Source organism: Lissotriton helveticus, chromosome 3_2 (genome assembly GCF_964261635.1).
Source record: "Lissotriton helveticus chromosome 3_2, aLisHel1.1, whole genome shotgun sequence".
NCBI classification, from domain to species: domain Eukaryota; kingdom Metazoa; phylum Chordata; class Amphibia; order Caudata; family Salamandridae; genus Lissotriton; species Lissotriton helveticus.
Window position 1 is genome coordinate 271,104,853 of NC_136062.1, and position 18,232 is coordinate 271,123,084.

Below are 18,232 nucleotides of genomic sequence, written 5' to 3' on the forward strand. Positions count from 1 at the left end.
AAATCCCAAAACACCGGTGTTTTACATGCTGCCCAAAATGCATAAACACCCCACCAACCCACCGTTCCGACCCATCGTTTCAACAAAAGGCAGCATACACAAACCCATTGGAAAGTTTTTAGACACTCATTTACAACCATTTGTAACAAAGATGAATACATATAGCAAAGATACAACAGACTTTATCAATAAAATTTCAACTATACAAATACAGGAGGACCAAGAGATCTGGATGTGCACCATCGACGTCAAGTCCCTCTATACTTCAATTCCGCATAACTTAGGATTAGAAGCCATAGAGGAGATTCTCATGTCATCAGGCCTTGAGCAAAACTTTCAAATTTTCCTTATGGAACTACTCACATTCACCTTATACCAAAGTTATTTCAGATGGGAGGACGAACATTTTCTGCAACTCACGGGAACCTCGATGGGCAATTTTGCCGCCCCAGCGTATGCGAATAGTTTCATGAATATCTTCGAAAATAGATACATCTTGAATCAAAACTCTTGGAAGAAACATGCCCGAGTCTTTTTTAGATTCATCGATGACATCTTTGTACTCTTGCAAGGGACATCGGAGAACCTATTAACAACAGTGAATCGACTTAACGAGATAAATGATCGAACACAATTCACCTACACCATAGACAATAAAACCATTGCTTATCTAGATGTTCAACTCACACGGAAAGGAAATAAGATCGAAACCACTTTACACAAAAAAACAACAGATCGAAATAATCTTCTGCACTAAAGGAGTTTTCACCAAACATCACTAAAGAACAATCTTCCCACATCACAACTATATAGAGTGAAAAGAATAGTTTCAGAGACACAGGAATTGGAAGTACAATTAAAAAACATGATTACAAGGTTTGAGGAGAGAGAATATCCTAAACCAATTTTGGAGAAAGCATTAGAAAAATGCACCAACAAAACCAGAGAAGACCTTTTACAACCGACCATGAGATGTGAATCAACAAAAACAGTGATAATATCCAAATTTTCCACAATGAGTCATCGTTACAAAAAGATAATCAAAAAACATTGGCCATTGCTCACTAATGAACCTGATTTTCAAAACATCATAGCTCACCAACCCAAATTTGGATATACTCGAAGCAAAAACATACAAGACATTTTGAAATATACCGGAGACATTGAGACAACTTATCACAAAGGGACAGTACCTTGCTATAATTGCAGCTGCTGCAACAATATAATAACGGGCAACATCATGACACACCCAATGAGAGGAACTCCGATAAAATTAAAAACGACTGCCACTTGTGATTCTCAATATGTGATTTATTATCTTAAATGTCCATGCGGACTCATATGTGAGGGTAAAACGATCAGAAAAAATAAAGTGCGAATATCTGAGCACAAGAGCAATATCAGAACCAACAACTTGAGATCCAGCGTTGCCACACACTTTAATAAAAGGCATCACAACATCAGCCAACTGAAATTTGCAGTTTTGGAAACGATTGCTAAAATTCCAGGCAGAGACATGAATCGAACACTATTACAACGAGAAAATCACTGGATTTATTTTTTGAATGCGATGAAACCGAATGGTCTCAATGACAGAGTAGAATTCTCATGCTATTTATAATGTGATTATGCAATTTAAGGTTTGATTTCACAGTACCATATCCACTGTATATATTAGCTGTTCATCCAAAATTTACATAATCCATATTTTTTCAGATCCCTTCATAATATTTATTTAACATTTCACTCTTTTAACCTGCATCCTCTACTTCATTTACACTATTAACATCTTTCCGTTATTAATGACATCTAAATCTATTCCTCACATTAGCCTACTTCTCTTTTTCCCATTCACCGGTTATGCATGAGTTTCCCCACTTCAAGATGGCGCTTAACCATCAAGCCCTATTTCTATCACCAAACCGGTTATGCATGAGTTTTACCACTTCAAGATGGCGCTTAACTATCAAGTCCTATTTCTATCACCAAACACACTGGCCATGATCGACTTGTCGGTCCGACTTCTGAACCGATAGGAGCACGGAAGAAAACCATTACTACTGCCACATGTTCTAGAGGTAGGAATACTTCCTTAGCACAACCTTCAGTATTGGAGGAACACTGTATACTTTATTCGAGGCATTTTTTTAACGTTCACAATGAAGGGTTAACAAGCACTTCTTTCCGTGTACGATCGCGATGCACCTTCACTTGAGTGATTCTTTACAACGGTCACGATAACGGTTTAACGAGCACGTCACTCTTCCTTTCTAACCTCGCCACACATACAGAAGAAACAGATCGTTTCCTTTGAAACACAATTTTCCCAAGATCACTTATTAAACCCCCATGAATAATATCGAGTCACACTTGTTATTTAGCCCGAGCCCACCGTTACTAACATCTTGTTAGTCACCCAATATAACATCGATTATATCAGTTAGAACGTATTTACCTACAGAAATAGTAGGATCTGATCCTCATACTGAGTTCATTTAATCTTTTGTGTTTAGATTCCCCTGATGAAGTGCACAGGTGTGCACGAAATGCATTGGGAACTTTTTGAAAATCTTGTGGAAAGACAAATAATATGATCATTGTTGAAATGAAGTTAACGTTGAAGCTAATGACAACAATTATCTTCAAATAAATATTCTATGAAACTTATACCTCGATTGGATTGAATATTTAAAAAAATCTTCAACGCATCATAGCGGATCTTAAGCTGTGCGCAGAGGGCCATCTTCTATACAGAGGATGCTTTATATCTTCGCTATACAAATGTCCCTGACTTGACTTGACTAATAATGTATCTGGTAGAGAAGTTTCTAGCCGCAGATTCCTTCACGTAGAATTATCCCCAGGCGTGAGACTGGACCTGGGAACTTTTCTGCCACAGCATTCCTGCACGCCGGGGGGACAGCACCACGTGACTTCGCCCGACTTCTTCCGCGTCCTTGACGTCAGCGAGGACACATAAGTCCCACCCCGGCGTGCCTACGTCCGTTTTCTTCGGAGAATTTTTCCGCGCCATCATCAGCAAAAACTGTGAGAAAACTGGAACAGTGTGCGAAAAGCCCCACTAAACAGAAGGGAAACAAACAATGGTGAGGAACAGAGCCATCGAGAATAGAGCCCAGCACTGAGACATCAAGACCTGGACTGAAAGAACAGGGCACCGCTAGTAGAAAGCAATCCTGCAAACAAATACAACAGCCTCCCCAAGGCAGAAGCAGGTGAAAGTACACATCAAACTAAGAAGGCTGCAGCCACCTCCCGGAACATAAAGGGACACCACGGTCAGAGCGTAGAGCAATGACCAGTCAATCACATACAACACTAGTAGGGAGAAGGGGTCCCAAACCTAAGTCGAGACCAACCAAGAAACCTCGGGCCAAAAACTGCCACGGGCAGAAACGCCATCAACAAAAGGAGAAGAAGAAGAACAAGAGAACCCCACACTGGACACCAGAGAGCAGGAGCGCAGAAATGCCTACAAAGTCCAGAATGAAACAACAACAACCACAACAAAGCGAACATCCCCCAAAGGAGGGGGTACGAGAGACATGCACAAAAGCCAGCCACCCAGAGGCAAGCGAATGCAGAAGACCCAGGGGGCTCTCGCAGGACGCGGGAGAAGGGAGGGCCTTGAAGGAATTTGCGGCTAGAATCGTCTCTACCAGATACATCATTACAGAAGGTAAGCAATTTGTACATCTGATAGAGACTACTAGCCGCAGATTCCTTCACATAGAATAGATACCCTAGCCATACCCAAGGGGAAGGAGGGTCTGCGAGAGGCCCTCCCAGCTCAGGCGAACCCAAGACCATGACAGGGGGCAAAACGCTGGGACAGGGGATAACCCAGTCCTCCCAAACAGGAGATGAGCCACAAGGACAGGGGAAAAAAACCCAGTCCCCTACCCCCCCCCCCCCAAGCAGACTAGGACCGCAGCGCCGGGCAGAACACAACTTCACAGGGAGTGTGTCCCCACTACAAGCGGCAACCCCGCCTTCACCAAGCAGGAGAAGGAAGGCAATACGGAAGAAAGGGCATCAGCCAATGCACCATGGACCTCCACCGGAAGCCCCAGGCACAGGCAAGACAAGAGGAGACTAGCAGCCGTTGTACCCGGGACCTCCATCAGAAGCCCTAGGTACAGGCAATACAAAAAGAGGCCAACAGCCGATGTACCAGGGACCTCCAGCGGAAGCCCCCGGTACAGGCAAAACAAAGGCATAGGCATCCTCCAGAAAAAGCTCCCCCAGGGGCAGGCAATAGAAAAAAAGAACAGCAGTTAATGTACCAAGGACATCCACAGGAGCCCCGTGTACAGACAACTCAACAGGCATTGGAAATGCAATAGGTCTCGCATTAGGAAAGTTTGAGCTATTGGTCTTATAAATGACATTTTTTTTATTTATGTGTTGTTTTTTAAAATAGCAAAATTAATAGCTTTGTCATTTACAATGCCAATAGTTATCACTTTCGCAAATGTGACACCTATAGCATTTGTAATGCAACATGTTTTGTATTTACGTGACTTAGATGTATTGATATTACAAATAATAATGGCTTTTAATTTTTTTAAATTATTAGGAGGATTTTCAATGGTGTAAGCTGTGCACTTTACGTGTGTAATAAAGAAAGAATGCAGAGAATCTGCTGTGACTTCCGTCATAGGGGGGAGGTGGAGAGGTGGAGGGGTTCGAGTGGAGTAGAGAAGTTGTCGGGACCAACAGGAAAAGCGAAAGGAGGAGGGGAGGGGAAAAGAAGCTGCCAGGACTCCCATGATTATTGAAGTAAAGCTGGGTCAAAAGCTGGCAGCCACGAGAGTTTGTGACATGTAAAGGGCTGATCATAACTCTGACCTCAAGCGCATTACCAGCACAGTAATTCAAGCAAGTACTGGCGCTCTGAAATGCGTGACAAAATATTTTGAGGGACTGCGATAACAAAACCTAATATGTATCAGTTTAAAACCTGATGACTGAGCCTTGGCAAGGTTGCAGTCTTACTGGGTGCACTTACCGCTGTATCCTGCTCCACTCACGGACCCTCAACATGCCGGTATGCTGAACTATGAGGAAGTGAAGCTTATTGTACTCCTTAAAGTGAACTGTGAGCAACAAGCGAGATGTGCAGGATAATTCAGTGCCAACTAAGAGCAGCTGCTCTGCGGTGGTGGAGCTGCATTTCATTTTGCAGTAGCAGGAGGAATGTACACAAAGCAGCCATGCCCCTCCCCCTCAGCACCCGTGAGGAAAGACAATAATATAAAGCTCAACGTCCCTGAAGCGGGCGCTGTGTTGTTACTATAAAATCCGCACAGTGTCCAAAAGTATATAAATAAACACATTTTGTACAATTTAAACACAAACAGGAGCGGAAACTCAGGAAGTGATATCATTGCCTGTTAATGCACCGCTAATGCTTTTTTCTGGAATCCCGCATCGGAGCCATCCACAGCCCAGCCCAGTAAGCCTACGTGTAAGAGTTAGACAAAGAGCTCTAATTAATTAACAAACGAAAGGAACAATGTATTTCGCCGGGAGAGAGAGGGGAGGTGCTGGCGGCTGGGGAGGGGGAGGAGAAATGCGAGCCTGGCTGTAGAGCTCTAATTAATTAACAAACAAAAGTGTCCGAAAGGAACCATGTATTCCGCCGGGAGAGAGAGGGGAGGTGCTGGCAGCTGGGGAGGGGGAGGAGATTTAAATTGAATGAAATACATCAGTGGGTGGCTGAATTCGTCGAGAAGGCAAATATGTAGGAAAGAAGGAAAGCCCAAGAGATTAACAAGAAAAAGTGCTGGCAGGAGGCTTTCACTTCTTTAAGGAAGCTGGCAAGGTCTAAGTGTCCGAAAGGAACCATGTATTCCGCCGGGAGAGAGAGGGGAGGTGCTGGGGGGGCGGGGGGGAGGAGAAATGCGAGCCTGGCTGTGTGCGGGGAGAGAGAGGGGAGGTGCTGGCGGCTGGGGAGGGGGAGGAGAAATGCAAGCCTGGCTGTGTAGGGGAGGTGCTGGCGGCTGGGGAGGGGGAGGAGAAATGCGAGCCTGGCTGTGTGCGGGAAGAGAGAGGGGAGGTGCTGGCGGCACCAAGCTGGGGAACAGATGGCGAAGACTGGCGATTTGAGGCTGTGCACGCGCATTTTAACTCATTGCGCTTGCGCATTGAGCTAAAAGCGCACATGCACTGCATCAAATCGCCAGTAAATCGCCAGCTAGTTAAACCTTGTTTAAGCCCCTATAGTCTCGCTCCGCTCAATGCGCATGCACATTGACAGGCGAGACCTAAAAAGGAGGCCAAGGAGGAAGAGCAACCCAGAGACTCAAAGGAAAAGAGCCGTATGAAGGCAAGAGCCCCCCTCCCTCTCCCCCTCCCCCCCAACCCCCCACCGGGAACACACCAGGTGAAGAGGGCAGTCAGACTCGTCCAACTGGATGTCAACAGCCACACCGAACAGCGCCTCGATAATAAGGCGCGTAAAAAAGGAAACAGTCTCATAAGCTCCCGACAGCCAGAAGCAGGGGCCTCAGGCTTCACTCCATGGCCCTTGGCCTGACCAGAAGAACCGGCGGATGCCGCCGGGTACTTAACCAGTAACCGCCCAGGAGACAAGAAGAGAACAAGTAGGACGAACGAAGTCGCCAACACAGTAAATAACCCTTCTGGACACCAGACAGAGGGCCTTGTCAACAGCAAACCAGAGGCAGAAAGCAGCCAGACAAAGGACCAGGCCAAGAGCAAACCAGAGGCAGTACGCCGCCAGACAGAGGACCAGACCAAGAACAAACCAGAGGCAGAACACCACCTAACGCCGCAGCCATCCAAGAAACGCACCGGTGGCATACAGCAATACCAAGAAAGGAAAGGAACCCGCAAGGGGAAGACCACCCTTCCCGGCATAAGACAGGCTATCCAATAGCCACCAATATCCCACGTAGGGTAGGACACAGCCCAGGAAGTATTGGCACCACTCTAAGGGTAGAAATCCAGCATCAGAGAACAAATTAGAAACCCTGCGGCAGTAAGCAGCCAAAAAGAACATTCTTGCCAACGGGGGCCGTACCCCAACTAAAGAGGTAGGCCAGCTCAGGGCCTGGAGTGCACAGAATCTCTCACAGAAAGTGTAATGTTTGCCCCCACACCAGGTTCCAGGAGAAGTGGGATAACAGCTCCCACTAAAACCCGAAGGACCAACAAATCACCCACTGAGGAGGAAAAAGCCCACCAGAAGATGCTGTATAGCTGATTCCGCCAGAGTATCAAAACAGCAGGGTCCCGTCAAAGGGGAGGTCGACCAGACGCTCCCTAAGAGATTCAGGAAAAACAGCCTCGTGTAGCCAAGCATGGCGACGGAAAGCCACAGAAGTAGCCATAGCACGGCCAGTAGCATCTGTGATGTCCAAGGCTGCACGGAGAATAAATGCGGTCAACGCTTTACCATCCAACACAAGGGCCCGCATATCAGCACGGGCACCCTCATGAGAGACACAAGAAAGAAGGGACTCCACCGAACCCCACAAGCTAGAAGTAGCCCTGGTCAACACACACAAGGTCTTAAGCGCTCTCAAGGCAGCGCTGGAAGAAGCGAAGACATTACGCCCCCATGAATCTAACCACCAGGCCTCCCGAGACGGAGGGGAACAACACTACAGGCAAGCACAGAAAGGCAGTATGCAGTAGAGCGCCTTGAGTAGAAGGGTGGAAAGAAAGACAGACCGGGTCATGCGGAGCCGGCCGATGGCGGTGCAGGAGCGCCTGAGGCAATGAATTGCCTGTGGCAGGGCACCCCCAGGCCCCCCTAAGAGAATCATGGAGCGACGCCTCAAAAGGAAGACACCACTCCCGGCCACCAGAGCCCCGGTGGGGAGCTCCCAAGAGGTTGTCTGTAGATAATGGAGTGACAGGCTCACCCATACTCAAAATACCAGCAGCTGTGGAAAAAGCCCGAACAAAGGCAACACTGGCCACAGAAAGGCGCCACGGAGGGGAAAGCAAGTCCTCCATGTGAGACAATCGCAGACTGAGCCGCCCTTCCCAGATTCCAGGAGGGGGCGGCCAGCTATGACATAGTGGAGGATCCACCGTGGATTAAGGGACCCGAAGGGCCTCAGGAGAAAATGCTGGTGGGGAAGCCAGCAGCGAGCTCAGGAAAGAAGGGTTCAAGGATACTGGCTGCGAGGACAGCAAAGAGCCTCCTCTAGAAGATGCCGGCAAAAAGGCAACTACACGGCACTCGTCCTCCAGGGAGGAACACATCGACAGATGACAGTCCTCCGGAGATGAAGGGACTGCAAGAGACGAATCCAGAACCTGGTGCCGGCACGACTCTGTGGAGGTTGTCAGCGGCGTCATGTGGCGCCAGAGGAGCCACTTGCGGTGTTAGCACCGCCCCAGACGGAACAGCTGCCCACGCCGAGGATAGAGGGGGACTCGGGAAAGCCCCGCCTCTACCCGTGACTCCACCGGAGCCAGGGAGGGAGGCTCCTGGCGCCACGCCCGTGCCAGCTCGACCTCTGGTGAGGCAGCTGCCTGCTCAGAGGGCCCAGGGGGACCCGGGGGCAAGCCCGGGGTCCCGGCGATCACCCGTGACACAACAGGGAGCCCCTTAGGGATTTGCGGCGAGACAGGGATGCTAGGCGCCGAAGAGGGGAGCCCCGAAGGACCCCACCCCAACGGCGCCATTCTCCTACGACTTGAGCTGAGATCATCGGCGCCGGGGCCACTGGCAACTCCGCGGTACTCCCCGCACGAGGCAAGGGATTACCAGACGTCTCAGGAGAAAGGGCCAAAGAAGCCTGCAGAGCCGCAGCATGAGCTGGCATTTGGGCCCTAGTCGCCTCCGTGCAGGGAAACGGCAGATAGGGAGGCGCCAGGCGGGGTCGCATGTCCCGGAGGGAGCAGGCACCCACCGCGAAAGGAGGACAAGGCCTCGGAGATAAGCTGAAGGACATACCAGCCGGTGAGCCACGCCCTTGGGGCCGTGGCGAAAGACGATATCGCAGACGAAACCGGCGATTCCTTACTTCCGAGGCAGGGGACGGACGCTGAGAGGACACCGGCCTGGATAAACGTGCTGACAGCAACTTCATCCGGCACCCCCACTGCGACTTAGGCTGGAGGTGTCGGCCTGCGTCGCAGCTCTCGAAGTCCTGGTGCCCACCCAGACACCACACGCAAACTGAGTGAACCATGTCCGTCGCCGACATGGGATGTGCACAAGAGGAACACCTCGTGAAGCCCAAAGGCATTCGCACACTGTTCTAAATGTGAAAAAAGAAAGGGATAGAAGGACTGAATCAGGCCAGAGATCAACGGGATTCGCGTTGTACGCGGAAATGGAAAAAACTGACATCGGCGCGCTGGGGTGGGACTTTTGTGTCCTCGCTGCAGTCACGGACGCGGAGGACGTCATGCGGAGTCACGTGGTACCGTCCCTCCGGCACACAGGGATGCTGTGACAGAAAAGATTACGGGTCCAGTCTCCCGCCTGGGGATAATTCTACGTGAAGGAATCTGCGGCTAGTAGTCCGCAGAAGAGAGCCCTGAGTAGAAGGGTGGAAGGAAAGGCAGATTGGGTCTGGCGGAGCAGGACGGTGGCAATGTAGAAGCGGCTGAGGCACTGGATCACCCATGGCAGGACGCCCCAAGCCCCCAAAAGAGAGTTGCGGAGCGACGCTTCGAAAGGAGGGAACAGCTCCCATTCACTAGAGCCCTGGTAGAGAACTTCCAAGAGATTATCCGTAGGGAATAGGGTGACGGGGTGACGGGGTCACCCATTTGCACAATGCCAGCGGCCATGGAAATAGCCCGATCAAACGCAACACTGGCCTCCGTAGGGCGCCGCGGGGGAGATAGCCACTCCTCCGTAGGCAACGGCTGCAAACTGAGCCATCCGTCCCAAAGTCCAGCTAGAGGGGGAAGCGGCCAGACCCTGAATAGTGGGGGGATCCACGGACGAGTGGAGAACCTGAGGGACCCCCGGGGAAGGCAAAGAAGCGGTTGAGGAGGATTGAGGCTGCGGGGACGGCGAGGAGCCCTCCCTGGAAGACGCCGGTGGAAAAGCAACGATGAGGCGTCCTGTCTCCGGAGAGGAAGAGACCAGCAGATGACAACCTTCTGGAGAGGAAGGAACCTCCGGAGACGGATCAAGGACCCGATGCCGGCTCGATGTCGATCGGCGCTGGAGTGGACATTGGCGGCGCCGAGTTGACCACCACCACCACGTGCTTCCTAGGAGAATGGGGCAGGGTCGGAGCCGGTTCGGCTAAGGAACGGCGCCAAAAAGGCGCCAGCTCGACCTCACATGGCGCAGCCGCCCGTGTAGAGGGCCGAGAGGGACTCGGGGAAAGCACCCCAGGCCCCGGCCTCCACCCGCGGCACCGCCAGGGCCTGTGAGGAAAGCTTTTGGTGCTGAAACAGTGCCGGCTCGGCCCCTGGCGAAGCAGCCGCCCACTCAGAGGGCCGAGGGGAACTCGGGGACAAGCCCTAAGTCCCGGCGACCCCCTGCGACGCCACAAGGAGCCCCGAAAGGATTTGCGGCGAGGCAGGGACGCCGTGGGTCGAAGAGGGGAGCCCGGCAGGACCGCGCCCCAACGACACCACTCTCCTACATCCTGAAGCCGACCCGTCGCGCCGGGGATGAAGGCGCCGGGGATGAAGGCGTCGGGGATGAAGCCGCCAGCGACTCCGCGGCAAGCCGTGTGCTAGGCAAGGGTTCCGCAGGCGTCTCAGGAGGAGGAAGAGGAGCCAAAAAAGCCTGCAGAGCTGCAGTGGAGGCTTTCATTTGGGCCCTAGTCACTCCGATGCCGGGAAAGGGCAGGAAGGGTGGCGAATGGCAGGGACGCACGTCCCGAGGCAAACCCGCGCTCTCCACTGAACGAGGACAAGGCCTCGGAGAGAAGCTGAAGGACCTACCAGCTGGCGAGCGACGCCCTTGGAGCCATGGCGCAGGACGATACCGCAGACAGAATCAGCGGTTCCTGGCTTCCGAGGTAGGTGACGGACGCTGGAACGACACCGACCTGGACAAGCGGGCCGACAGCAATTTCATTCGGTGCTCTCGCCAGGACTTCGGCTTGAGGTGCTGACAAACTTCGCAGTCCGAGGTGCTGACAAGCTACGCAGTCCGTAGAGTCATGGTGCTCGCCTAAACACCACAGGGTCCGCCACTGACATCTGGCATGCACAATCTGTACACGTCTTGAAGCCCGAAGGCATTCGCACATTGTTCCTAAAAGCAAAGCGTGAAAAGGAGGCCTGAAAACAGGCCAGGACACGATCTGGATCCGCGTTGAACGTGGAAAAGAGAAAGAACTGACGTTGGCGGGCCGGGGTGGCGCTTATGTGACCTTGCTGACGTCACACCTACGGGCGACGTTAGGGCGGCCACGTGGTACCACCCCCCGGCGCGCAGAGATGCTGTGGCAAAGAAAAATATCCGGATCCAGTCTTACGGCTGGGGATAATTCTACGTTAAGAAATCTGCGGCTAGGAGTCTATCAAATATCTATATTCTCGCAGCATGAGAGAAATTGCTACAGAATAATCCCATCCCCTATTTAATTTAATTCACTATATACATCTTAGGTCACTGAAATTATATACCAATGGCACATTTCAAGTTTTGCATCTCATTATACGTTACAGAAGATGCACTTTTATTTTTTTATAGATTACATACTTGTAGAGACAGATGATTTCACAGGCACCAAAAGCATGCTATCTGAAACTATGGAATGTGTTATGCAATGTAATGGCGATACAGAGATTTGCAGCCACTCCCACTGTTCAGAAGGACAGGTTCAGTCATGCTTCCCTTGCTTGCTTTGATGGCTACTGAAAATAAGGAACGGAAATGTCCTCTGAGATGGAGACCCCTGGGATTCTTTGATTAACTCTTGGACTGACTTTGGTTGCCTCTATGCTTAACGGGACCATGTGAAGCTGGCTTAACCGAGAAGGTTGCGTATTCCATGATGTTATCTAAACATTATCTACTGGGTTTTGTGGACTGATATTTGACTTGGACATGAAAGACCACTGAGACTAGCACAAGGTTAGCACTTTCTGAGATAATAAGTATACTCAATCCAAACTCCCCCGCCTTGCAACAAAATGTGTTCACATGTCAAAAGAGAAACAGAGAACTCAGAAACAAGGAATCAAATCAATGTTCATTTAGTGGTAAAGTACAATGTGAGAATTTTAGCTCTCTCCTCATGAATACCTGGCACATCTCTGTGATGGTGTCATCAAACACTCCCCCGGCATCATCTGCTCCTTCTCCAACTAATTTCACTTTCCAGGCACGTGAAGGCAATCGAAGGTCTGATGCATTTAGCTTCACAACTTGCCTTGCTATTTGTACAAAAATAGGCTTACATTTCCGGCCTCTTCAAAAAGAAAATAAACAGACATAAGAAGTTGTGCTCCTTTTTTCTTCCAATCAAAACATGTCACTTTCTAAGTAGACATTGTACAATGTGTGTACCCTCGAAACAAACACTTAAAATACCAACCTTGTGGATATTCTTTTCACAGTTATCTGAGGGCCATAGTTCTTCCCTTGAACCATGGTCTTTCCGATGGAGCGCACCATTGGGAGTGTGTAGACTCTTGGTGCCAATAAAGGCCTCAGCTGTCCTTGCACAATCCCCCACGTCCCTGCATTGTAATGAGAAGTGCTGTTCTGCAAGCAGAAGATAGGAAGAAATGTTTTTAATTAATAATATTGTAATACAATTGTGCTCTTATGAAATATTATATAGAAGATCTAGCCTGACAGTAATCACATTGCCTCTATGTACCAAGTGAAGCATCTCAGCCTCTATGCAAAAGGGGGATGTATGATGATACAACGCGATCATTTAGATCACGGCACATTACATCGCTGTTTTTACAACGCAAGTCATTACAACGACTTGCGCTGGAGGGCGCTGGACTTCGGAATAGTGTGATTTACTATTCCAACTCCAGTCTACGTACAGTAGGGAAGGTGGTGGAATAGTAAATTACACTATTCCTTAGTCAAGAGCGCCAGCCAGTGCAAGTCGTTGTAATGACTTGTGTTTTAAAACCAGCGAAGTAAATGTATTGCAGTGTTTTGACCGCGTTGTAAAGGTCGTTTTCCGCAAAAGGGATCTTTTCCAAAGACCATTCTACCAGCGCGACGTAAGCATGGCATGCAGCAGCTTTACAGACACAGGTTGTAGCTTGACTACCATCACTCAGCGCTATTATGGGAAGGGATCATATGAAGGATGATTTAACACCACCAGGGAAGGTCTACACTAATTTGACAGAATAACACATGTGGTAGATCCCTGGTGTATTGATTTATCACAATACTAAATCACCTACAATGTCACTGAAAATGACTGAAAAATAAGGCGTGAGTGTATTTACATATGAGCAAGTCACTGGAGATTGCCTTCACAAGGCCCATTAAAGAAACAAGTGGCAAATGAACGCAATCAGACTCCACTTCGAATGTTTTGCTCAACAAGCTTTGAACAGGATTTTGAACATGAAGTTCAATTATTTTGCGATATGGATGTTACTTACCTGTAATCCTAGTTCTCTTCCAGGGGTATCCTCATCAAAGTCATAAGCACTTGAATATTTCTGCCCATGTGCGGTGACCCCGGAATATATACAAATTATATACAAAAACCTATATATTCGGCTCTATATATATTTGCATATAATTTTTAAAACAATCAATGCAGCCTCGCAGGAAAAAACAAAAACAAACACATAATATGCTAAGCAATGCTGTGAGACCTTGTCTTTGCGCATACACACACAAAAAAAAATCAGGTAGACCAAAAGACACTTAAACTGCTTTTAATGAACAGCAGAAAAGTAGTCCTGCAAAGAAAAAGGCAGGCATTGTTAGCCCATAGGCTGCATTGGAACTTCAATAGCATAGAAACTGAAAGCAAATGTAGAAACTCAAACATTGGCACTGTGCCTTTAGGACAGCCATGACCCCTAACTTCATAGATTATAGGTAAGTAACTTATTCTTCTCTTCCAGGGGATCCTCGTCAATAGTCATAAACACTTGAATCGAGTAGCAAGCCCATCTCCTCTTCCTGCGGGGAAATGAATACCGTAAATGACAGTAGCATCAGATAATCAATTCAAAGACTTTAGCATTGAAATAAATTCCTCAAGGAGGCTTGGCCTACTTGAGTATCTGCTCTGGAATCAGAGTTGAGACAATAGTGTCTCGTGAAAGTATGTACCGATTTCCAAGTGGCTGCCTTGCAGATCTCAACCATCGGTACATTGTGTAGAAAAGCCACTGTAGCTGCTTTTCCCCTAGTGGAATGCGCTTTGGGAGAAGCCAGAAGGGGTTTATTTGCCAATTGATAAGCCAACTTGATGCAAGAAACTATCCATCTGGAAATGGAACGCTTGGAGGCTGGGAAACCTGCTCTGATGGAAACCATAGTTTAGAAATAACTGATCAGACTTTCTAATGGTCTTAGACCAATCTAAGTAGAACTTCAGAACTCTTTTAAGGTCTAGGGAATGGAGAGACCTTTACACTGGCGTAGATGGATTGGGAAAAAAAGAAAGAAGGTAGTAAGATAGTTTGATTGACATGAAAATCTGACACCACCTTCGGAAGGAAGGAGGGGTGTGTCCTTATAACCCCTCTGTGGTGGTGAAAAACCATGTACGCCTGAATCTCGCTTACTCTACGAGCTGAAGTAATCGCCACCAAAAAGGCCACTACCATGTAAGGTTAGTGAATAGCCTCAAAAAGGGGACCCTTAAGCTTAGAAAGAACCAGGTTCAACTCCCAAGGAGGTGAAGGAGGACAAACTTTCTTTAGACCCTGAAGGAAATCCTTAACCACCTGGAGCTGAAAGAAGGTTGATTTGGAGACTTTCTGTAAGCCGTGATGGCAGCCAGGTGTACTTTAATGGAAGTAAACTTTAGACCTGACTTGGCTAAATGCAGGAGATAGGGTAAAATGACTTCCTCTTGCCCCCTGGTAGGCTGGAAACCGTTACGTATACACCACAAATAAAACCTTTTCCATTTAAAAGGAATGTCTTGTGGAAGGTCTTTTGGACTCCTTCAAAATGTTCATACAATCATGAGGAAGGTTTAGGTGGCCGTACTGGAGGACCTCAGGGGCCATGCTGTGAAGTTCAACAAAGGAAGGTTGGGATGATGGATCCTCCCATTCATTTTAGACAGAAGGTCCAGTCTGCACGGAAGTCTCCTGTGTGGACACTCAGAGAGCTGCAGGGTACCACCACTGCCATGGCCAGTCTGGTGCTATTAGAATCATCCTCATCCTGGAGCGTGTGATTTTGGTTATGACCTTTGGGATGAGAGGAAGAGGCGGAAAAGTGTAAGGAATATGCTACTTACCAGTATGCATCTGTTCTTGGCATGCAGGGCTACTGACATTCATATATGTGCATAGATGTGCCTAGTGTTGGGTCCGGATGATTGCACGTTGTTGTCCTGGAAGAGTCTTCGAAGTATCACGAGATAGGTGGCTCCTCCCTCGGACTACAGTGCGCATGAGCATCCTCTCGATCCTCAGATTGTTTTTCGCCATTGTGGCAGAGATGGAGTATGGTACAGTAAAAGATGTCCATGCAAGAAAGTAAGAAGTAATAATTAATGCTACAGCTGCGACAGGCACCGGGGAGCAGGGTGGGCGATATGAATGTCAGCAGCCCTACATGCCAATAACAGATGCATACTGGTAAGTAGCATATTCCGTTCGAGGCATGTGGGCTGCTGAATTCATATCTGTGCATAGAATGTATAGCAGTCTCTCCCTTAGCGGTGGCTACCTGTGCCAGCTGCAGCAGTCTGAAAAAGAGTTTTTAGAACAGCTTGTCCTACAGCTGCTTGCTGTTTGGAATGTACATCTACACAGTAGTGTCTTGTGAATGTATGTATGGTAGACCATGTGGCTGCTCTACATATTTCCTCTAGAGGAATATTCCCTAGGAAAGCCATGGATGCCCCAAGTTTGCGTGTAGAATGTGCTCGTGGGGGAACTGTTAAAGTGCGTTTTGCTTTTAGATAACATATTTGGATGCACTTAACTAGCCATCTGGCTAACCCAGATTTTGAAATGGGGTTGCCTTTGTGTTGTGGTGAGAAGGCAACAAACAACTGTTTAGTCTTTCGAAAATCCTTAGTTCTATCAATGTAGTATAGAAGTGCTCTCTTGACATCTAATGTGTGTAGAGCCCTTTCAGGTACTGACTGTGGATTTGGAAAGAACACTGGCAGTTCTATTGTTTGATTGATATGAAACTGGGATACCACCTTGGGCATGAACTTAGGGTTTGTTCTAAGAAGTACCCTATTGGCATGTATTTGGATGAATGGCTCTTGAATAGTTAGGGCTTGTAGCTCGCTAACTCTTCTAAGTGAAGTGATTGCCACCAGAAACGCCACCTTCTAAGTTAAAAATTGTAATTCGCATGAATGCAGTGGTTCAAATGGTGGTCCCATTAGTCTGGTTAAAACGATGTTAAGGTTCCAGACAGGTGAAGGAGGGTGTTTTGGGGGGATGATTCTTTTGAGTCCCTCCATGAATGCCTTAATTGCAGGTACCCTGAATAGCGAAAGATGCTGCCTGTTCTGAAGATAAGCTGCAATGGCAGCTAAGTGTATTCTTATAGATGAATAAGCTAAATTGCAACGATGTAGGTGCAAAAGATAGCAAATGATATTTTGCGTTGAAGCATCTAGTGGGTTTATGTCATTGTTATTGCAGTAATGACAAAGCGCTTCCACTTTGCAGCGTAACGAGCTCTGGTTGTAGGTTTTCTTGCCTCCTTGATAATGTTCATACAGTCAGGAGGTAAGTTTAGGTACCCAAACTCTAAGACTTCAGGAGCCAGATTGCAAGGTTCAGCTGTTGTGGATCTGGGTGCTGTATGTCTTCATGGCTCTGAGTGAGTAGAGTGGCAGTCTTTGATGAGGTACCACGGAAAGTTCTAGGAACGTTGTGTACCATGGTTGCCTCGCCCATGTTGGAGCAACCAGGATTAGTGTCAGTGAATGCTGTCGTAGTTTGCGTGCCACTAGCGGTAATAACGGTGCTGGGGGAAAAGCGTACGCAAATCTGCCTGACCAGTTCATCCATATCGCATTGCCCTGCGATTGCGGATGTGGGAACCTGGCGGCAAAGTACCGGCATTTTGCGTTTTCTTTTGTGGCGGACAGGTCTATCTCTGGTTGTCCCCACTGTTGGAAGCATGGTTGGAGCACCGTGGGATGAATCTCCCACTCGTGCAGCTGTTGGCTGTGTCTGCTGAGCAGATCTGCTACTTGGTTGTCTTTTCCTGGGAGGTGTTCCGCCATGAGAAAAATGTTTCTCTGGATGGCCCACTTCCACATGCTTTGTGCTAGATGTGATAGCTGTGGAGAGTGTGTTCCTCCCTGTTTTTGTATGTAGTACATTGCTGTTATGTTGTCCGACCGGATCTACACAGCTTTGTTGCATAAATGTACTTTGAACGCTTTCATTGCCAGAAAAAATGCCATCATTTCCAGCAGGTTGATGTGCATTTTCTTTTTTTGTGCTGTCCATAGGCCCTGCACTGTGTACTGAAGAACATGGGCTCCTTATCCTATGAGCGATGCGTCCGCTGTCAACACTATTTGTGGTACAGGCTCCTGGAACAGTTGTCCCTTGCAAAGGTTGTGTGGATTCCACCAATGCAGAGAGTTGTATGCACGACTGGTTACCAACACTAGGTCTTTCAATTGTCCTTGAGCCTGGTTCCACTGCCGTGCTAAGCACTCTTGTAGCGGGCGCATGTGTAGCCTTGCGTGAGGGACTATGAAGATACACGAGGCCATCATGCCTATGAGTTGCATAAACACTCTGGCAGAGAGCGAGTGGTGGGACTTGAACTTCTGGATTAGTAGCTGCATACTGTTTATTCTTGCAGCGTTTGGGTATGCTTTTGCTGTTAGAGTATCAATTGTTGCTCCCAGGTACTGCTGTACATGGGCTGGCTGAAGGTGAGATTTTTGGTAGTTTAGCGTGAAGCCTAGGCAGTGCAGTAGGGGAATTGTTTTTGACATGTGGCTGGCACACTGCTGGGCTGACTTTACTTGTATTAGCCAGTCGTCCAGGTAGGGATAGACGTGGATATGTTGTCTTCTCAGATGTACAGCCACTGTAGCTAGGCATTTTGTGAACACTCTTGGAGCTGTTGTTACACCAA

The 18,232-nt window shown here is 48.4% G+C and overlaps 1 protein-coding gene across 6 annotated transcripts in view; it reads right to left on the bottom strand.

Annotated features, from left to right (window-relative positions):
- HERC1 (HECT and RLD domain containing E3 ubiquitin protein ligase family member 1) overlaps positions 1–18,232 on the bottom strand; it is a 2,088,313-nt gene that overhangs the window by 112,651 nt on the left and 1,957,430 nt on the right. For all 6 annotated transcript variants that reach the window (XM_078685198.1, XM_078685199.1, XM_078685195.1 and 3 more), the window contains exons 72-73: positions 12,525–12,694; positions 12,233–12,398 (exon numbers count right to left, since the gene is read on the bottom strand). In XM_078685198.1, coding sequence (XP_078541324.1) covers positions 12,233–12,398; positions 12,525–12,694 — 336 coding nt within the window. The remainder of the gene's footprint in view (positions 1–12,232; positions 12,399–12,524; positions 12,695–18,232) is intronic.